The sequence below is a fragment of the Erinaceus europaeus genome, chromosome 19 (assembly GCF_950295315.1).
Source record: "Erinaceus europaeus chromosome 19, mEriEur2.1, whole genome shotgun sequence".
NCBI classification, from domain to species: Eukaryota; Metazoa; Chordata; class Mammalia; order Eulipotyphla; family Erinaceidae; genus Erinaceus; species Erinaceus europaeus.
The window spans coordinates 20,878,601-20,898,017 of NC_080180.1; the positions used below are offsets into that span (position 1 = coordinate 20,878,601).

Consider the following 19,417-nt stretch of genomic DNA (forward strand, 5'->3'; position numbering starts at 1 on the left):
GGAGTTAAGGTTAGTACTGAGTTGTTCCAAATATTTTCATGAAATGAAGCTAGGGACAGAAAGGATTTGTAAAGACTTCTATTTAAAACTGTATGATTACTTGGTTAATTCCAATGGTATCATTATTCTGTTCTTAAAAAACATCATAGAGTTGGGTTGTAACTCAGCGGGTTGGTTACACACGGGTGGTGCAAAAGCGCAAGGACTGGTGTAGGGATCCCAGTTCGAGCCCTGGCTCCCCACCTGCAGGGGAGTTGCTTCATAAGCAGTGAAGCAGATCTTCAGGTGTCTATCTTTCTCTCCCCCTCTGTCTTCCCCTCTTCTCTCCATTTCTCTCTGTCCTATCCAACAACGACAACAACAATAATAACTACAACAATAAAACAAGGGCAACAAAAGGGAATTTAAAAAAATCATCAACTTGTCACAAGCAGGTGTTCAGTAAATATTTGATCAAATTATGCCACAGTAATTCTTCTTTTTCTTTTTTTAATATTAATTTTCCCGGTGGGGAGCACAGGGCTCATACCGGGATCCTTACACCGGTCCTTGTGCTTTGCGAGACCTGCACTTAACCCGCTGCCCTACACCCAACTCCCTGCCACAGTAATTCCGACCAACTACAGAAATAACAAAAGTAGTTCTAAAAAAAAAAATTAACAAAAGGGTATAGTACCTTATGCCCATTTTGTGTTAACATTTCTCAAGACCTAGGATTCCAGAAGCCTAGTGGCAGTTGCTCTCTACCATCTATTTTATGTCTGTCAGACATTCAGTGTCCCAAGTGATGTCGGTAAGTTGGCAAAATAAAGAATGACCATTCCAAATATTTTCAAATTCTTATAACTCTCCGGCCAGTTTGCTCTCAGACACACATCAGAGATAAACACATACTCAACATAAAATGGTTATTTATTTTTTAGGTTGAAAAGGTTTTAAAATACGCATGTACAAGCTAAATAAAATAAACTATGCTCAGAGAATCAGTGTAGAGCAGAATATATAAATATACAAGATCTGCTTTACAGTATACAACAGTTATGTCACCACCAACAAAGAAAAACATTCCAGAAAGGTAGGCAAATCAGACCATCTTGGCAAAGAATATCTTAACTAAGACAAACTGGAACAAAGCCCTAAACATCAGGGCAAATTTTCTTTTCTTTGCCTCCGAACTCCCCAGCTTTCCTTTTCTGTGCTGTGTTGTGAACTTGTGAATCACTGGTCTCCGACAGCTTCCTGGGCATCTCTTCCTCATCAGCCTTAAGAGCAGAGGGCAAAAATAAGCAAGATCCACATATGCCAGCATGGAGAACAATGAACCTCTATGATCCATCCCAGGTACTTTTCTGTCACCTCTTGTGTATGGTATTCCCTCCAAAAGAATCTTCCTCAATCTTTTTAAAAATATGTTTATTTATGGAAGAGGGAGAGAGGAAAAAGGAGAAGGGGGAGGGAGTGCTGAGAATCAGAGCATCACTCTGCCATATGAGGTGGGGATTGAACTTGGGACCTCATGCTTTATCCATGACTCCACGGTGATACCTCCTGGTGTCCTGGGCAGTTCAACCTTTTTTTTTTTTCTCCTCAATTTTTCACTAGTAACATGTAACTGCTACTTTACTCAGTTGAATGTCAGCCCGAGTGTGCATTTTGTAAACTGAGGAAATTCTATCAACTTAAAACTAGGAAAGCATTTCCTTAAGGACTCCATTCTTCTATGACTGGTTTCAAAGGAAATGCCAGTTTTCTCCTTCCTTCTACACATCCCTTCTCAGCTCCTGCAAATAGAGACCCTTCTCACTGTTAAATCAGAAAACTTAGAAAAAATCAGAGTCCTCTCTCACCACTTCAAGCTGGATCCAAGAGTATACGTATATGTAAATGTATGTATATGTGAACCTTAATACTCACACAATAGATGCTGCCTGCCCTCTAGTGTTGTCAATAAGTGACAACGGTTAAGGGAAAAGTCACAACCAGACTATCCTTGTACTGAATAATTGCAATAGGAGCGAGAAAGCAACTAGCCATCCTAGTAATACCAAATTGGCTAATGTGATAAACACTCATCATGTACAGACCAGACAGATGTACATTTTACAGGCTAGCAGTAGTAGCAAACTCCAATGGCATAAACATACCTTCTGTTTCTGTCTTGCATGTTTCTCTGTCCACTGCCTGGCATTCTTGAGGAAGACTGGCTTATTATACTTAAATTCTGAGGACTGAGAAGAGGGTCATTAAATAAATGAATGATGGTAAGCTGTTCTCCCAAATGAAAAGCTGGAAGGATAGAGACAGCAGGACATGGGCCACAGAGAAATGGGGGACACTTACTATGTCAGCCATGAGAGGGTCATCAGGGTTAGGTTCTGACATGAGCAACTGAATGGAAGTCAGCACAGTCGCAATGTTGAGGGATGGCCTCCACGCACCCTGCACACAGAAAGACAGACACTGTTGTCAGATCACCAAGAACATGATGCTCTCTTTCATGTCTTTTAAAAAATATTTTTTAACACATTTTATTTATTTTGGGTAGAGACAGGCAGAAGTTGAGAGGGAAGGGGGGAAGAGAAAGGGAGAGAGAGATACCTGCAACACTGCTTCACTACTTATGAAGCTCCCCCCTTGCAGGTGGAGACTGGGGGCTTGAACCTGGGTCCTTTCACACTGTTATGTGTGCGCTCCACTACGTGTGCAAGAATCCAGCCCCTCTAGTTCACGTCTGATGGACAAGGCACACAGAATACTGTAGCCATCATTCACCCACCACTCACTTTAGGTGGCAATTTGAGAACATCAAGACAAATCCTTCCAGCAGAATCAATGTTTGGATGGTAAATTGGAGTCAGAAATCGGATCTGAGGAGGCTCAAATGGGTACCTTTGAAAGCATAAGACAAAAGAACATGTTCACTGTAATGTTACTTAACAAATGGCAAGCAGTTTCTTAATCAGAATGCTAGCTTTTCAGAGGCAAACCTTTTCTTGACCCCGTATTTTATTATGAGAATTTGCAAATAAGTGAAGAGTTGAAATGATCATACTGACCATACTGGATATATACCCACCAGCCGGGGGTGGGGAGTGGGGTGAGGCCATTTCACCCACAGTGTTTATGTCTAGGAATAAGGTCATTTTCCTATTTAATTCCACTACTACTAGTGCACCTATGAGCGATTTAAAATCTTTTTTCCCAATACCATCTACTATTCAGATTTCCTTACTTGTCCCATCTTTTTTTACATGTATTAGTTTTTTAATGCAGTAGTCTATTAAAATACAAACACTACACTCGGTTATTAAGCTTTTTTAAATATTTTATTTATTTATTTATTTATTCCCTTTTGTTGCCCTTGATGTTTCATTGTTGTGGTTATTATTGTTGCTTTATTGTTATTGTTGTTGTTGGATAGGACAGAGAGAAATAGAGGAGGGAAAGACAGAGAGGGGGAGAGAAGGACAGACACCTGCAGACCTGCTTCACCGCCTGTGAAGTGACTTCCCTGCAGTGGGGAGCCAGGGACTCAAACCGCAAGGACCAGCATAAGGATCCCAGTTGAGCCCCCGGCTCCCTACCTGCAGGGGAGTCGCTTCACAGGCAGTGAAGCAGGTCTGCAGGTATCTATCTTTCTCTCCCCTCTCTCTGTCTTCCCCTCCTCTCTCCATTTCTCTGTCCTATCCAACAAGGATGACATCAATAACAACAATAAAACAACAAGGGCAACAAAAGGGAATAAATAAATAAATTTTAAAAAAAATTCTCAGGTATTTTTTTCTTTCCCCTTCTTCTCTTTCAAAACTAATACGCCACATGATCATTAAGCTACTTCTCTCAGGAATTTAACAAGTTTGGTCAGGAACTGACCTGGTGAATATATGTCTACAAATCAAAATTATTAGATATTTATTTTCTTCCCTTCCCCATTCTAAGCAAAACTACAACAACTACAATTCACTTTGATGACTGCCATAAAGGAGATTTGAATGAAAAAGGGACTTAACATGAGAGACAGAAAGTAGAGTGGTAGTTGCCAAGAATGCCAGAGGCAAGGAGGAGTAGGGAATTACTGTTTAATGAGCAGGGCATTAGCTACAGAGTTTGGGGAGATAAAGAATGCTTTGGAGATGGATGAGGGCACTGATTGCGCAACAGTGTGAATGTACTTAATGCCACTGTACCAAACACTTGAAAATGGACAATTTCATGCTATGTATATTTCACCTGAGATGAAAAGAGAGGCCTTAGATGTGATCCAGCACCTTTTTAGAGGTGGAAACTGAGCTCCAGAGACACAAAATAACTTGCCCAACATCTCATTAAATGATGATAAGACTAGGGTTAAAATCCAGGTCCTTGAACTTCTACATTGAACACTCTCCTACTTTACTGCATTTCAATAACAGCTTTACCTCACAGTTTAAACTCTAATTCATACTAACCTCTCAGGAATGATAACTTCCAGCTTGAAAACACCTTTTTCATAAGGTGTGTTGGCTCCACCTAATATTTCTTAAGAGAAAAAAGAGCAAATTAAAAGGGAAGTGGAATATTTGAAATACTGTAACGTATGGAGGCAATGACATCTACGGCCCAGCAGAGAAGCTGAGTCCCAGACAAGAATTCTCTCAGGCATTAACAAATCCTCACACATGCACTGCAAAACAAAATCAAGCTAACTCCCCACGAAGTACAAGGTGGTGAAGCCTGGGAAGTAGTAACAGTGAATAGATCGTTGGGCTCTTAAGCATGAGGTCCCAATTCTGATCCCTATTGTCGCATATGCCAGAATGACGCTAATAATGTTCTGCTGTCTCATTAATAAACACTGAGAGCCAGCAAGACAGCTCACTTGGATAGTGTGTCCGCTCTGTCATGCTCAAGGCCCAAGTGATAAGCTATCTTCTTTCTCCCTCTGTCTTTATCTGGAAAATCAATAGATCAAAGTTTATCTCATTAGGACTGCAATATTCTAGTCACGTTTCCTGACATTTAATGATTCGGAACTTATGTCCAAATCCTGACTGCATGCCAACAAAAAGTGTAATAAAATGTCAAAGAAGAAATGTGAAGTAAACATTTTGTGACATGAACAGATTTGGGCACTTTGAAACTGTTCCCTACTTTAGACGAATAAATAAATGTTCAAAATTCTGCAGTCTTTAGTTGGCTCATGACTCCTCACAGGCCTGACATGATACCTACGTGCTTGAAGATTATCCATTTGGTCTTTATCCTGCCAGCATGTGATACCTGGGGGTGGCTCTGTGGCTAACAGCTTCAGCTCCCTCTTCAGCCGGGAAGCTCTTTGCATGATGCCCACTGAAAGGAGTCAGACAGCCCTCTACTGCAGTCAGAGCTGGCTGTGACTCTAAGGAGAAAAAAAGCAAGCAAAAAACGCTCAGCCATTTGTTAAGACCGGAGATCTTAACACCCGGCTACAATTTAGTGAAGGACACGCAGCTTTCCTTCATTACCCCCTATTCTAAGAGTCTTGAGTTGTCTTTTCCTTTTTCTTTTCCCATTTCCTTCTTGTTATTTATTCAAGCAGATACATTTTAAAAATGAAGTATGAAAACGCAGGAAGTCCTACAAACACTGCATGTTTTAATTTAGCGTCGGCGAGACAGAGTTTGGGTCTGATTTTACTCACCACTGTAGCAAGGCCAGCATCAAGACAAAGGCCTGACAAACAGCTGTGGGAGGAAGTCTACACACGCTTTGTGAGGAGCAGGGAGGAGGAGGACACAGGGATTGTCCAAACTCGGAGCTATTTCTAAGTTAATGCTTACATGTCTAAAGTTTCCACCTTATATTTTGGATTTTCCAGCCTCTTCATTCTTAAGAGACACCACTTCATTAATTATTCTGACTTCTCTAGTACTTCCATTCTCTCCATCAATGTTAAAATAGGTGTGGGGGTGGGTGGGGGGCTGGCTGCTGGTTCCTCTCACTCATAAAAAAGTAAATAAATTTAGGGAGTCAGGCGGTAGCACAGCGGGGTTAAGTGCACCTGGCGCAAAGAGCAAGGACCAGCTTAACCATCCCTGTTTGAGCCCCCGACTCCCCACCTGCAGGGAAGTCGCTTCACAGGTGGTGAAGCAGGTCTGCAGGTGTCTATCTTTCTCTCCCCCTCTCTGTCTTCCCCTCCTCTCTCCATTTCTCTCTGTCCTAACAAAGACATCAACAACAACAACAATTATAACTACAGCAACAATAAAAAAGGGCAACAAAAGGGAAAATAAATAAGTATTAAAAAATAGAATAGTTGAACAATGTGATATGTGGAATAGGTCTTGTGGATAAGAGAAACAGGCATCTTAAATATTCCATGTATAAGAACATAAGCTAAAGGGGCTGGAGAGACAGACAGTGTAATGGTTCTGCAAAAGACTTTCATGCCTGAGCCTAAAATAAGACAAAACAGCATGTTTGTAAAATTTTAAAAGTCTTTTATGGTAGTAACAGACAAGATACATACATAAAACATCAAGAGTATCTTTTATCTACTATATATATTTAGTGTTGAAAGGCCTTTAAAAAGTATGTACAGATGGGAGTCGGGCGGTAGTACAGCAGGTTAAGTGCAGGTGGCGCAAAGAACAAGGATCGACTTAGGATCCCGGTTCGAGCCTCTGGTTCGAGCCCCCGGCTCCCCACCTGCAGGGGCACCGCTTCACAGGCAATGACACAGGTCTGCAGGTGTCTATCTTTCTCTTCCCCCTCTGTCTTCCCCTCCTCTCTCTATTTCTCCCTGTCCTGTCCAACAATGATGACATCCATAACAACAATAACTACAATAAAAAACGAGGGCAACAAAAGGGAATATTTTTTTTAAAAAATATTAGATAAAATTAGACTCAAAATAGGTGACATGGTTGGTTTTTCTTTTTAAAAAATAATGGTTAATCTCTAGATTTATGTGACTATGAATAGCTTTCTTATTTTTACTTTCTAAAAGGACTGTATTACTTTTATAAAGAGAATAGTAAGTTGTTACTAAACAAAACCATATTCTGTGGCCCAGGAGAGCCTGAGGTCCTGAGATCAATTCCTCATATCACATGCACCAGGGTGGCGCTCTGGCTCTCTCTTATTAATAAATAAATAATCTTTTAGAAAACACATCGTATCCTCTCTGAAAACAACTTTCTGATCTATGTAAGCCTTTTTTACAGGTTTTAGCTTCTAGAATCCTCATCTTCTTCCAGCTGAATTCAATAAACATAAACCAACTAATATAACTCACCATATCAGAAAGAAAAATTAAAAAAAAATCATACAAACATCTCAATAGATGCAGAGAAAGTTTTAGGTAAGATTCAATATCTTTTCATGACCAAAACTTTAGAACAGATAGGTAGTGAAGGAACATTCCCCAATCTAGTAAAGGCAGTGTGTGGCACACCTACAGCCAACATCATACTCATCGTTGAAAATTTCTCTCAGTTCAGCAACAAGACAAGGCTGCCTTCTTCTATTCACCATTGCTATTCAACAGCCCAGGAAGTTCTAGCCATAGTGATTAGCGAAGAAAAAGAAATCAAAGGAGGTAGCGGAGACAGCATAATGGTTATCCAAAAAGACTCTCATGCCTAATGTTCCAAAGTTTCAGCTTCAATCCCCAGCACCACCATAAGTCAGAGCTGAGCAGTGCTCTGGTGAAATAACAATGATGATAATAATAAAATAAATGTTTTTAAAAGGCATCCAAATTGGAGGAGAAAAAGTTAAACTATCTGTATTTACAGATGACATGATAATCTACAGAAAATCCAAAAGAATCCAGGAGAAAACCTGTCAGAATATCATACACCTTGGGAGTCGGGCAGTAGCACAGCGGATTAAGCACAGGTGGCGCAAAGCTCAAGGACTGGCATAAGGATCCCGGTTCAAGCCCCCGGCTCCCCACCTACAGGGCGTCACTTCACAGGAGGTGAAGCAGGTCTGCAAGTGTCTGTCCTCTCCTCCTCTCTGTCTTCCCCTCCTCTCTCCATTTCTCTCTGTCCTATCCAACAACAACAACGTCAATAAAAACAGTAACTACAACAATTAAACAACAAGGGCAACAAAAGGGAATAAATAAAATATTTAAAAAAAAAACAATATCATACACCAAAAAGGACAAAAACAGGAAGTGGCACAGAGGATGACATTAGGCTTTTATGCATCAGGTTCTAAGTTTGATCTCTGGCACCACATGTGGCTGAGTAATACTGATTCTCTCTCTCCCCTTTCAATAACAATAACAACAACAGTAATACAAAACCAACAAGAACTGGGCAAGTAAGTGGAGAAAAGGGAACACTTTTACACTGATGGTGGAAATGTAAATTGACCTGTCTTGTGATCTAGCAATTCTGTTCTTAGGCACCTATCCAAAGAACATGAAAGCATTACCTACAGAGATCTTGCTTGCCTATGCTATTTGTAATAGCCCAAATTTGGAAGCAACCCAAGTGGCCCAAAACAGATATGGGTAAAGAAGTTGTGATATACACAATGGAACGTTATTCAATGGTGAAAACACACACACACACACACACACACACACACACACACACACACACACACCAAAAAACACCACCACCACCACCACCACCACCAATGAATCTTTTCTTTTGCTACATGTTGTATGGAACTACGAAGAATCACATTAAATGATAGAGGCCAGAAGGAGAATGATGAATACCAGATAATAAATAGCACTCACAGAGGGAATCTAAGAAACTTTAATGAACTGTGGTTCTTTGTAGCAAATCTAAGGATGGAGGTCAAGAGGGCTGGGGTTCCAGTGCTATATGGTACCAAAGAATGATGGCTGGGTGGAGGGTGTGGTGTGCCGACTCATCTTGCAGAGATGTGAAACTGTACCCCTGTGATAACAGCCACATAAATCAATATTTGGTGAACAACTACTGGATGATTTTACTCATCTGTGGAATCTAGAGAACTGATACACATTAACTTACAAAACAAACAAACAAACAACCAAACAGATGAACAACCTGTTTCTGAGACTTGTAAGAACTCTTGTGGTTTATCTTAGGGACACATAACTTTGGTGGTAGGTGTGTGTGGAATTATATAATCTTACAATCTTGTAACCCACTATTAATTGCAAAATAACTATAAATAGATAAAATATGCAAAAAATTGTTCAGTAAAGTGATTTTTAAAAATGCTATGGGAGTCAGGCAGTAGCGCAGCGGGTTAAGGGCACGTGGCGCAAAGCACAAGGACCAGTGTAAGGATCCCGGTTTGAGCCCCCGGCTCCCCACCTGCAGGGGTGTCGCTTCACAGGCAGTGAAGCAGGTCTGCAGGTGTCTATCTTTCTCTCCCCCTCTCTGTCTTCCCCTCCTCTCTCCATTTCTCTTTGTCCTATCTAACAATGATGACATCAACAACAACAATAACTACTACAACAATGGAAAACAACAAGGGCAACAAAAAGGGAAAATAAATAAATATAAAAAAATTTTAAAAAATCATAAACTTGGGGAGTTTGGCACTAGCACAGTGGGTTAAGCACAGGTAGTGCAAAGCGTGAGGACTGGCATAAGGATCCCGGTTTGAGCCCCCAGCTCCCCACCTGCAGAGGAGTCGCTTCACAAATGGTGAAGCAGGTCTGCAGGTGTCTTATCTTTCTCTCCCCCCCTCTGTCTCCCCCTCCTCTCTCCATTTCTCTCTGTCCTATCCAACAATGACGACATCAACATCAACAGTAACTACAACAATAAAAAAAATCATAAACTTGTTTCTATCCAGAATACATAAATAACTCTATAATAAAAAGACAAATAGCAAAAATTTAAAAAGGATCTAAATAGATACTCTTAAGGGGAAAAAAAAATAGTGGGAGGAGGGTAGATAGCATAATGGTTATGCAAACAGACTCTCATGCCTGAGGCTCCAGAGTCCCAGGTTCAATCCCCTGCACCACCATAAGCCAGAGCTGAACAGTGATCTGGTAAAAAAAAAAAAAAAAGAGAGAGAGAGAGAAAGAAGATAAACAAATGATATATCCAGTATCAACAGTCTCTGGGGAAATCAAATAAAAACTCCAATGAGACAGATAACGCCTCCACCAGCAGGAGCTACATGCACAGAGATAATAGGTAAGTGCTGGGGAGGATGTGGTGAGACTGGGATCCTCAGACACAGCTGTGAGGAAGCCAAGATGCGGCTCTATGGAAAATAGTCTACCAGTTCCAGAATACACAAACAACTCCAGAAAAAGATCAACAATCGAATTTTTTAAAATGGACAATGGAACCAAAAGGCATATTTCCAAAGATCTACAAAGGACAGATAGGGATACGACAGGAAGCTGAACATCATCAGTCACTATGGAAATGTAAGTCAAAACCATAATGAGCTTTATGTTATAGCTTCATAACTAGAATAGCTAGTGAAGAACATTCCATGAGGGCCAGGGAGACAGCATAAAGTTCATGCGCAAGACCTTCATGCCTGAGGTTCTAAAGTTCCATGTTTAATCCCAAGCACCAACATATGGCAGAGCTGAGCAGTGCTCTGGTCTCTCTCTGTGTGTGTGTGTGTCTTTCTTTCATCACTTTTTTTTTTTTTTTAAAGAACGGTGAGGGGCCAAGTGGTAAAGCACCTGGTTAAGTGTACACATTACAGTGTGCAAGGACCTGGGTTCAAGCCCCTGGTCCCCACCTGCAGGAGGAAAGCTTCATGAGTGGTGAAGTAGGGCTGCAGGTGTCTGTTTCTTTCCCTCTCTCTCTCTCCCCCTCCCTTCTCAATTTCTGTCTCTATCCAAAAATAACTAACTAAATAAATAAATAAACAAGAAGGTTGAAAAATAAAACACTCTTAAGAGACCGGAGCCTTCATATATTGCTGGTAGGAATGCAAAATGATGCAGCTGCTTTGCAAAATGATCAGCCGGTTCCTTTAAATGTCTGACATGGAGTTAGTTACCTTATGATCCTGCAATTCCGCTAAGTATGTACAGAAGGAAATTGAAAACATAGCCAACAAAAACACAAATGTTTACAGTAGCATTACTTACAACAGTACCCAAATACCCATCAGTTGAATAGATAAACAAAATATGTCTATACAACAGAATGTTGTTTGGCAATAAAAAATAATAGATTGAAAGGTAGGGAGGGACTCTGTAGGTAAGGCATGTATGAGTGAGGAAGCAGTGCAACTTTAAAAAAACAGTTAAGTGGTTGTCAGATGTTAAGGGAAGATGGGTTTGGGGCTAATAGTTATTATGGTGTTATTTCAGGGAGAGATGAAAAGACTGCAGTCATGAGTAAGCTGAGACCCAATGGACTGCATTTGAATAGGCAGAGTGTATGGTATGTGAATTTGACCTCAACACAGTCAGTATTAAAACAGAAACAAGGGGCCGGGCAGTAGTGCAGTGGGTTAAGCGCACACGTGGCAAAGTGCAAGGATAAGGGCAAGGATCCCAGTTTGAGGTCCCGGCTCCCCACCTGCAGGGGAGTCGCTTCACAGGCGGTGAAGCAGGTCTGCAGGTGTCTATCTTTCTCTCCCCCCTCCCCCACCTCTCAATTTCTCTCTGTCCTATCCAACAGCGATACAACAATAACAACAACAATGACAAACAACAAGGGCAACAAAAAGGGGAAAAAAGGCTCCAGGAGCAGTGGATTCATAATGCAGGCACTGAGCTCCAGCAATAACCCTGGAGGCAAAAAACAAAAAAAAAACTCAGTGTTTATTTAATAGTCAGGCTGAAGAAGGTATAGAGGGGGAAAAAGTGTCTGCAGTAGGTGGCAAAGCACAAGGATGGTTGTTAAGGATCCCAGTTAGAGCCCCAGGCTCCCCACCTGCAGAGGAGTCATTCACAAGCGGTGAAGCAGGTCTGCAGGTGTCTATCTTTCTCTCCCCCTCTGTCTTCCCCATCTCTCTCCATTTCTCTCTGTCCTATCCAACAACGAGATCAATAACAATAATGATAACTACAACAACAAAGAAGGCAACAAAAGGGAATAAGTATTTTTTAAAAAATCTTTTAAAAAAACCTGTCTGCTATTGGGTTCCATTTATACCTCTAGTCCTCTCACTACCAGCTCTGGGAGAAGCTGGTATGTGGCAATCAGCTCTGGGAGAAGCTGGTATGTGGCGATGTAGAACTTTGCTCATGGAAAACAGCAGAAAGGGGCTGGGTGGTGGCACACCTGGTTGGGCACACATTTACAGTGTACAAGGGCCCAGGTTCAAGCCCTTGGTCCCCACCTACAGGGGGAAGCTTCATGAGTGGTGAAGCAGAACTACAGGTGTCTCTGTTCCTCTCTATTACCCCCTCCCCTCTCAATTTCTAGCTGTTTCCAACAAATTAAAAAAAAAAAAAAAAAGGAAGAAAGAAAGAAAACAGCAGAAGCTCAGCTTCAAACATCTCATCTACCACTGTTCTCTTTCAACCTTGTTCTGCATACTCTATACTAGCGTTTCTTGGGGGGGGTATGGTACACCTCACTGCACAATTTATTCCCTTTGTATTTTATAATATAGTATGCAGCACACTACTGAGAAAACATCTTCTTCTTCTAGCGTTTGCCCTTCTTCCGTAGCCAGTTAACAGCGTCAGGTTGAGCCTGATGTAAAGTTTCGAAAACATCTAAAACATACTTAAAATGTTCTAAGTGACGTAAAGTGTTCTAAGTGATGTAAAGGCCCGACCTGCAAATGTCTCAACAGCCTTTCATATATCCCATGAAACTATCTAAAGATGTTTTTCATACCTACTCTAGGTCAGTACATTATGCCAGAAATACCAGTATAAAGGGCAGATCCTCAAGCGGGATTCAGGAACAGAACCTGCCTACTGAGTGCAAGACTATCTGTCCATAGCATTCTAAAAAACAAACTAATCTATAATGACCGAAGGTTGGTTAGTGGTTGCTTGGGGACAAGAGTGGAGGAAGCAGGAGGAAGAGTGGGCACTTAGTGGCTCAGTGGATAAAGCATTGGACTCTCAAGCACAAGGTCCCGAGTTCATTTCCCAGGTGCACATGTACCAGAGTGATGTCTGGTTCTCTCTTTCTCATGAATAAATAAGTAAAATCTTTAAAAAAAAAAAAAAAAAAAAAAAGGACATTTAAAAAACAAAAAAACTTTTGGCGGTGAGGTGGGCGGTGGTGCCCTGGTTGAGTGCACACATTACACTATCAAGGACCTGGGTTCAGGCCCCGACCTGCAAATGTCTCTCTCTCTCTCTCTCCCTATCTCCTCCTTCCTTCTTGATTCTGTCCCCTTGGTTCTCTCTCTCTCTCATCTCCAGGCCATACTACTCTCTCAGAAACACTTCAATAGAGTCATTACTCTATAGGTGAATTAATATATTAAATAGAACCAATTAAGCTACAACAGCCTTTCATATATCCTTTAAACTACTTCCAAATTTCCTGGGCCACACCTTTAAGATCATAATCTCTCTCGGAGCAAGTTACTTCACTGCTAGATAATTAACTCCCCCTTTCATAGGCAGCTCCCTCCCACTTTCACAGTAAGCAAATACTAGGAAATCAATGGCAACAAAACATGTATCCACAAGTAACAAACGGTGCCTTTTTATAAAAGGTGAACCGAGTGGGGCGGCCAGGTAAAGGGATTAGATGGGGGTGAGAAGCGGCCAGCCCCTTCCGCGAGGGAGGCAAGCCCACTCCAGCCTCCCCATCCCGCAGACAGGTGGCGCTGCTGGCCAAGAGCCAGCCCATGACTTAGCCCCGTTTCCCGGGCAGAAAGGCTCCTTAGAGTCTGGCCGCAGCCCCCGGCCTCCCATCCAGAGGCAACTGCCCAGACTTGGCTGCAGTCTCGCCCGCCCGGCTCGTCCCGGGCCCTTCAAAGGCTCCTTCTCCGAGGCCCGCCCTCCCTCCCCGCCTCCTTCAGGTCACCGCGGGGCTCCCCCACCAATTAGCATCGGGAGTTGCAAAAGGAGCTGCCCCGGGCGACAACTGTTCCTGCAGACACATCTCTAGAGTTAGTTTCTTTGCAAGCAGCCTCCCGGGACTAAGTGTGGATGGACTTTAGGGATCGCCGGGCGGCTGCGTCAACACCCCCTCCCCGCCGAGCAGCTCAGACCCTCGGGCAGGACGCCGCCCCGCCGTGAGGACTCGGAGATTTCCCTTTTCAGAGAGAGGGCGCCCCGCGTCGGGAGATAAAGAATTCCTCGCCGCCAGGGTCCACCGAGGCCTCCTTCTGGCATCGTCGTCTAGCTTAGGGGACCTGAGCGCCCGCAGCCTTACCTGCGCCGACTCACCTCACGGCGCCACGGCGCTCAAACCAGCTGGAGCCCGCGCCTGCGCAAACGCGGGGCGGTTGGCGTGGCTCCGCCCCCAGAAGGTTTTGATTGGCCCATAGCAGCGCCCTAGGAGAGGAGCGCAGCGCCTATTGGTCACCGCTCTGAGCCCGCCTTCCGCTCACTCGGCTTTCAAATCGGAGCGGGCGCGAAGCAACACTAGGTTGCGGAATCTTTGCATACTAGGCGGCACCTGGAAGTATGTGACTTATCCAGCTGAAGTTGTGGTTTCTGTTTGGCAGAGCCGAAGAGGAGGTGTAAATCACTTTTAAAAAGAACAGTGAAAGGAACCAGCATTCCGCTCCCCCTCCCAAAGCAGTGCTAAGCTCCAGTTTATGGTGGTACTGGTGATTGAACTTGGGGACTTTTGGTGCCTCAGGCATGAAAATCTTTTTGCATAACCACTATGCTATTTCCCCAGCCCAGGAACCAGCAATTTTTGGTCTAGAGAAGGGAATACGTGATGGTTCTCATTGATCTAAAATGTGTGTTCATCTAGCACATTTTCAGAGGATACAGCTTAGACCCATGAAGGAAAATGATAAAGGCTACAGATTCTAGCTCAGCTGAGTAGTGTATCTACTTCTACCTACTTCACTGTCGTTTTTCAGAGCTGCCCCTACCAGTGATGGCCCAAGACAGTTTATGGATGACTTAGAAGACTTTTTTTTTTTAAAGTAATTTAATAATGATTGACAAGACCATAGAGTTCCATATCCCATCCCTTCCATTGGGAGCTTCCCTATTCTTTATCACTCTGGGAGTATGGACCAGAAATCTTTATGGGGAGCAGAAGGTGGGAGGTCTGTCTTCTGTAATTGCTTCTCTGCTGGACATAAGTGTTGACAGGTTGATCCATACCCCCAGCCTATCTCTGTCATTCTCTAGTGTGGTAGGGCTCTAGGGAGGTAGGGTTCCAGGACCATTGGTGAAGCTGCCCAGGGAAGTCAGGTGGGCATCATGATAGCATCTGCAACTTGGTGGCTGAAAAGCATTGAGATATAAAGCAGAGCAATTTGTTTAATAATAAGGAACCTAAAGGTAATATATAGTACAGCAGATAAAATTTGGGGTTTTCATGTTGGAAGGAGCTAGGAAGTCTCTTTTAGGTATATTCCAAGGGGCCCATGATGGTACTAATTTTTGCCTGAGCCCGACAGCTAACATGCAGGTGTGCTACGAGTATTGTCTAGGAAGATGGTGTCAGACTTGCGGATAGAACTAGAAAGCTGAATCAGAGCAGAAAGAAGCTACTAAATATGGGGAAAGTATAGAAATACCATTAACTGTAAACCCCACCAATCTTACTTAGGGCCCATGTTTATTGATATTTATCACAAGAGCCTGTGTAATCTCTGCATCCCTGTCAGTCATAACTATGTCCATGGAATTTGAGCTCAGACTGTCAGACAGCTTTTGAAGCTAGTGGATATGAATGGAACTTTTTAGGCGCTGGGAATGCCTTGGGTGGGACATAGGAAATATCCTCATCTCATGGCTTGGTGTGTGGCTTCGAAATAGTGGTAAGATAAGCATAATGACTTGTCTTTTCCTCTTTGCAAACCAACACCAGTTTGAAATCTTGCAGTGGTCTCAGAATTTGATCCAATTTTGTGTTAAGCAGTAACTGATTCCTCCAGTAAACTTGAGACACATTCACTAGAACTCTCAGCGTTTCTAACCAAGGGATCATCACTTTAATTGTAGGAATGAACTAGCAGCTGTTGAGGGGCTTGAATTTATTGTTAGTGTTTACTCATTGTAGTGGAGTGTTTTCTGTCACAATTCAGGGGTTTCTGTTTATTTTACCACTGATTTTTTTCCCCTTTTGTTGCCCTTTTTAAAATTATTGTTGTAGTTATTGTTGTTGTTATTGATGCCGTTGTTGTTGGATAGGACAGAGAAAAATGAAGAGAGGAGGGGGAGACAGAGAGAGGGGGGAGAAAGACACCTGCAGACCTGCTTCACCTCCTGTGAAGTGACTCCCCTGCAGGTGGGGAACTGGGGGCTCAAACCGGGATCCTTAGTCGGTCCTTGCTCTTTGTGCCATCTGCACAAACCCGCTGCGCTACTGCCTGACTCCCAACTACTGATTTTTTTTTTTTGCTTCATTTTACTTTCTGATTATGAAGTGTCAAGGATCCATCCCAGACATCACACAGATAAAGAATGTGCTCAGCCATTGAATTACAGTCCCAGGCTGATTTCTTTTTTTCTGTTTTAATGCCTTCAGTGTCTTTACTTATCTTCTCCCCCCTACCCTAACTAGTTATCTCTCAATTATAGTTCTGATGTCAGAACTGAAATTTATTACTTATTTCATTGGGAGATTGGCAAATTAGTCTTTCAAATAGCTCTTAGGAAAAGTGCAAACTAGGGGCCAGGTAGTGGCGCACCTGGTGGAGTGCACACGTTCCATTGCACAGTGACCCAGGTTCAAACCCTGGTCCCCTCCTGCAGGGGGAAAGCTTTGCAAGTGGGGAATGAAGCAAGACTGAAGGTGTCTCTCTGTCTCTCTCCCTCTCTATCAACCAACCCCTTCCCTCTTGATTTATGGCCATTTCTATCCAATAAATAAAGGTAATAATAAAAAATTTTAGAAAGTAAAAGTTGAAACTGTATTATGTCTGGTGATCAAACAAACCAATACTAAAAGTTTTGGCAATCAAACCAACGGAACTGAATAGAAGGAAAGTCCCCTATGTGATAAATGTACAGTTTCCATTTGTCCACCAGAGGGAGACATGTTAACAGGTGGAAATAGAGGCCAGGCCGAAAGATCATCACAAACTGCACAGGTGTTTTTAAAAATGAAATATTCTGGGGCCAGGCGGTGGTGCACCTGGTTAAGTGCAAACACTACAATGTGCAAGGCATTGGGTTCAAGCCCCGGGTCCCCACCTGCAGGGGGAAAGCTTCACAAGTGGTGAAGTAGAGCTACAAGTGTCTCTGTCTCTCTCTGTCTCCCTCCCGTCTCAATTTCTCTCTGTCTCTATCCAATAATAAATAAAATTAAAAAAAGAAAAAATTAAAAAAAAAAGAAATATTCTAATATTGTAGTTTTAACATGGGAAATTATTATCTGTGATAGCTACTTCACTTTACCTAAGAACACATCATAAATGGCTTGGTATATTTAAAATTGTAAAAATGTATTTTATTTATACACAGGATTTTCAGAATTTACTCATTTGCATGCAACCATTTTCCTCAGCATGTTTACTTTGGAAATCTAAGCTTTCATGTTTGTGTCATGAGCTGACTGTAGAAGAGAGCCTGGGTAGGGGAAATTGGTTCAGGAGAAAAAAATGCATGATTTTAATTTTGGAAAACATTTCAAGTCGTTATACATAAAATAATTCTATTTTGTGGTGTGTGTGTGTGTGTGTGTGTGTGTGTGTGTGTGTGTGTGTGTGTTATCACTTTCTCGACTGAGCCTGTTTTGCCTTATCTGGCTGTCTAGGCGGGTTGTCCCCTTCCTCCCTCACCATTCCATGTCTGTCTCTTGCAAAGCTGTGTGCTCAGTTGACGAGGATGACCCTCCTGGAATAGAGACAACTAAGTCTTTGCTTGGTATACCAGTAGCTGCGCTCCCTGCTAGAACCTCCAAACAAACTCTCAAGGTTGACTGAACCGTGAAATTTAATTAGCTTATAGTAATTATTGCTGCTTCTCATAATCACACAACTGGAATATACATTCTTTTCCTTCCAGACAGACATGCACTTAAATCACTGGAGGGAACTTAGTTACACGTATTTTGCCTTAACATCTCCAAGAGGCCAGAGAGATAATGCAGCAATGATAGTACACAGGACCTGCATATACGTGAGAGGTCCCAGGCTCTCTCCCTAGCACTAGTTTTTGTTTGTTTTAAAAGTTTGTTTTATTTTTTTATTTTTTATTTATTTATTTTTTAATTTTTTATTTAAGAAAGGATTAATGAACAAAAACATAAGGTAGGAGGGGTACAACTCCACACAATTCCCACCACCCAATCTCCATAACCCACCCCCTCCCATGATAGCTTTCCCATTCTCTAGCCCTCTGGGAGCATGGACCCAGGGTCATTGAGGGTTGCAGAAGGTAAAAGTTTGTTTCATTTTATTTTGTTTTTGTCATTGGGGCTTCACTGCTAAAGGCTCTCCCCGTCCCGCCTACCTCCGCCCCAAGGCAGAAAGATCCCGTAGCATTGAAATTTCTTTCAGTGTGATAGGGGCCAGGCTTGAACCTGACTTGTCCTCGTGACAAATCAAGCCACAATAAAAGTGACCTATCTTACCTCTCCCTCCCAAGTCTCTTAGTATCATAAAATTTCCAAAGAGCCATCTTACAACCTCAAGTAGACGGGGGAAAGCAAATAAAGTAAATATTGTGGCCTGGGATGTGGCACAGTGCTAGGGTTTTGGATTTGGAAGCATGAAGTCCTGAGTTCATTTTAGGGCACCACATATGCCAGAGTGTTTCTCTGACTTGTGCCTGTCCCCCCCCATTCATGAAATAAATCTTCAAATAATACTATAAGGAAGTACTTAAATTTTTTTTAAATATTTATTTACTCCCTTTTGTTGTCCTTGTTGTTTTATTGATGTCGTCGTTGTTGGATAGGACAGAGAGAAATGGAGGGAGGAGGGGAAGACAGAGAGGGGGAGAGAAAGAGAGACACCTGCAGACCTGCTTCATCGCCTGTAAAGCGACTCCCCTGCAGGTGGGGAACCAGGGGCTCGAACCGGGATCCTTACACCTAAGGAAGTACTTTTTAGACTCCCTAGTATTTGAGATTGGATTCTTCCTGTTGATCTAAGTTTAAACTTGGGAAGAAAACAATTTAACTTGGATATAGCCAAATTCATCTGATTTCTACAACTGGAGCCAGATTAACTCTTCATTTCCTGACTCTGACAATCAAAAGAATATAGCTAAAAGAAACGTAACATTGATTGCTGGAAATGTTGCCTTGATTCAGAAATTCTTAGAAACCAGCATATCAATAAAATGCAAGGTCCAATTATACATCTATTAAGGGGTGGGGTATAACTGTGTACCAGGAACATCATATTAAAATGGTGTACATGGATTGCTGTCAGAGATGTGCTTCCTGAGACTCCA

The 19,417-nt window shown here is 42.4% G+C and overlaps 1 protein-coding gene across 2 annotated transcripts; it reads right to left on the reverse strand.

Moving 5' to 3' along the window:
• Positions 1 to 894: 894 nt before the first annotated feature.
• On the reverse strand, positions 895 to 14,346 carry UBE2T (ubiquitin conjugating enzyme E2 T). Of its 2 annotated transcripts, none has more exons than XM_060178559.1 (7): positions 14,256 to 14,346; positions 5,260 to 5,377; positions 4,449 to 4,518; positions 2,784 to 2,889; positions 2,341 to 2,439; positions 2,145 to 2,228; positions 895 to 1,262 (listed from the first exon to the last, which is right to left on the reverse strand). In XM_060178559.1, the coding sequence occupies exons 2-7, from the start codon at positions 5,318 to 5,320 to the stop codon at positions 1,137 to 1,139; spliced, it is 546 nt and encodes a 181-aa protein (XP_060034542.1). In that variant the 5' UTR covers positions 5,321 to 5,377; positions 14,256 to 14,346; the 3' UTR covers positions 895 to 1,136. The 2 variants fall into 2 exon arrangements, with proteins under 2 accessions (XP_060034542.1, XP_007522157.1); XM_007522095.3 differs by having other exon boundaries at positions 5,212 to 5,377.
• Between the last annotated feature and the right edge of the window lie 5,071 nt (positions 14,347 to 19,417).

Excerpts from the sequence above, each read along its gene's own strand:
- UBE2T (XM_007522095.3), bottom strand. The coding sequence starts at position 5,320 with ATGCAAAGAGCTTCCCGGCTGAAGAGGGAGCTGAAGCTGTTAGCCACA. Across the intron at positions 4,519-5,211 it reads AATGGATAATCTTCAAGCAC|AAATATTAGGTGGAGCCAAC; the intron begins GTAGGTATCATG and ends TTTTCTCTTAAG. Across the intron at positions 1,263-2,144 it reads ATGCAAGACAGAAACAGAAG|GCTGATGAGGAAGAGATGCC; the intron begins GTATGTTTATGC and ends TCTGCTCTTAAG.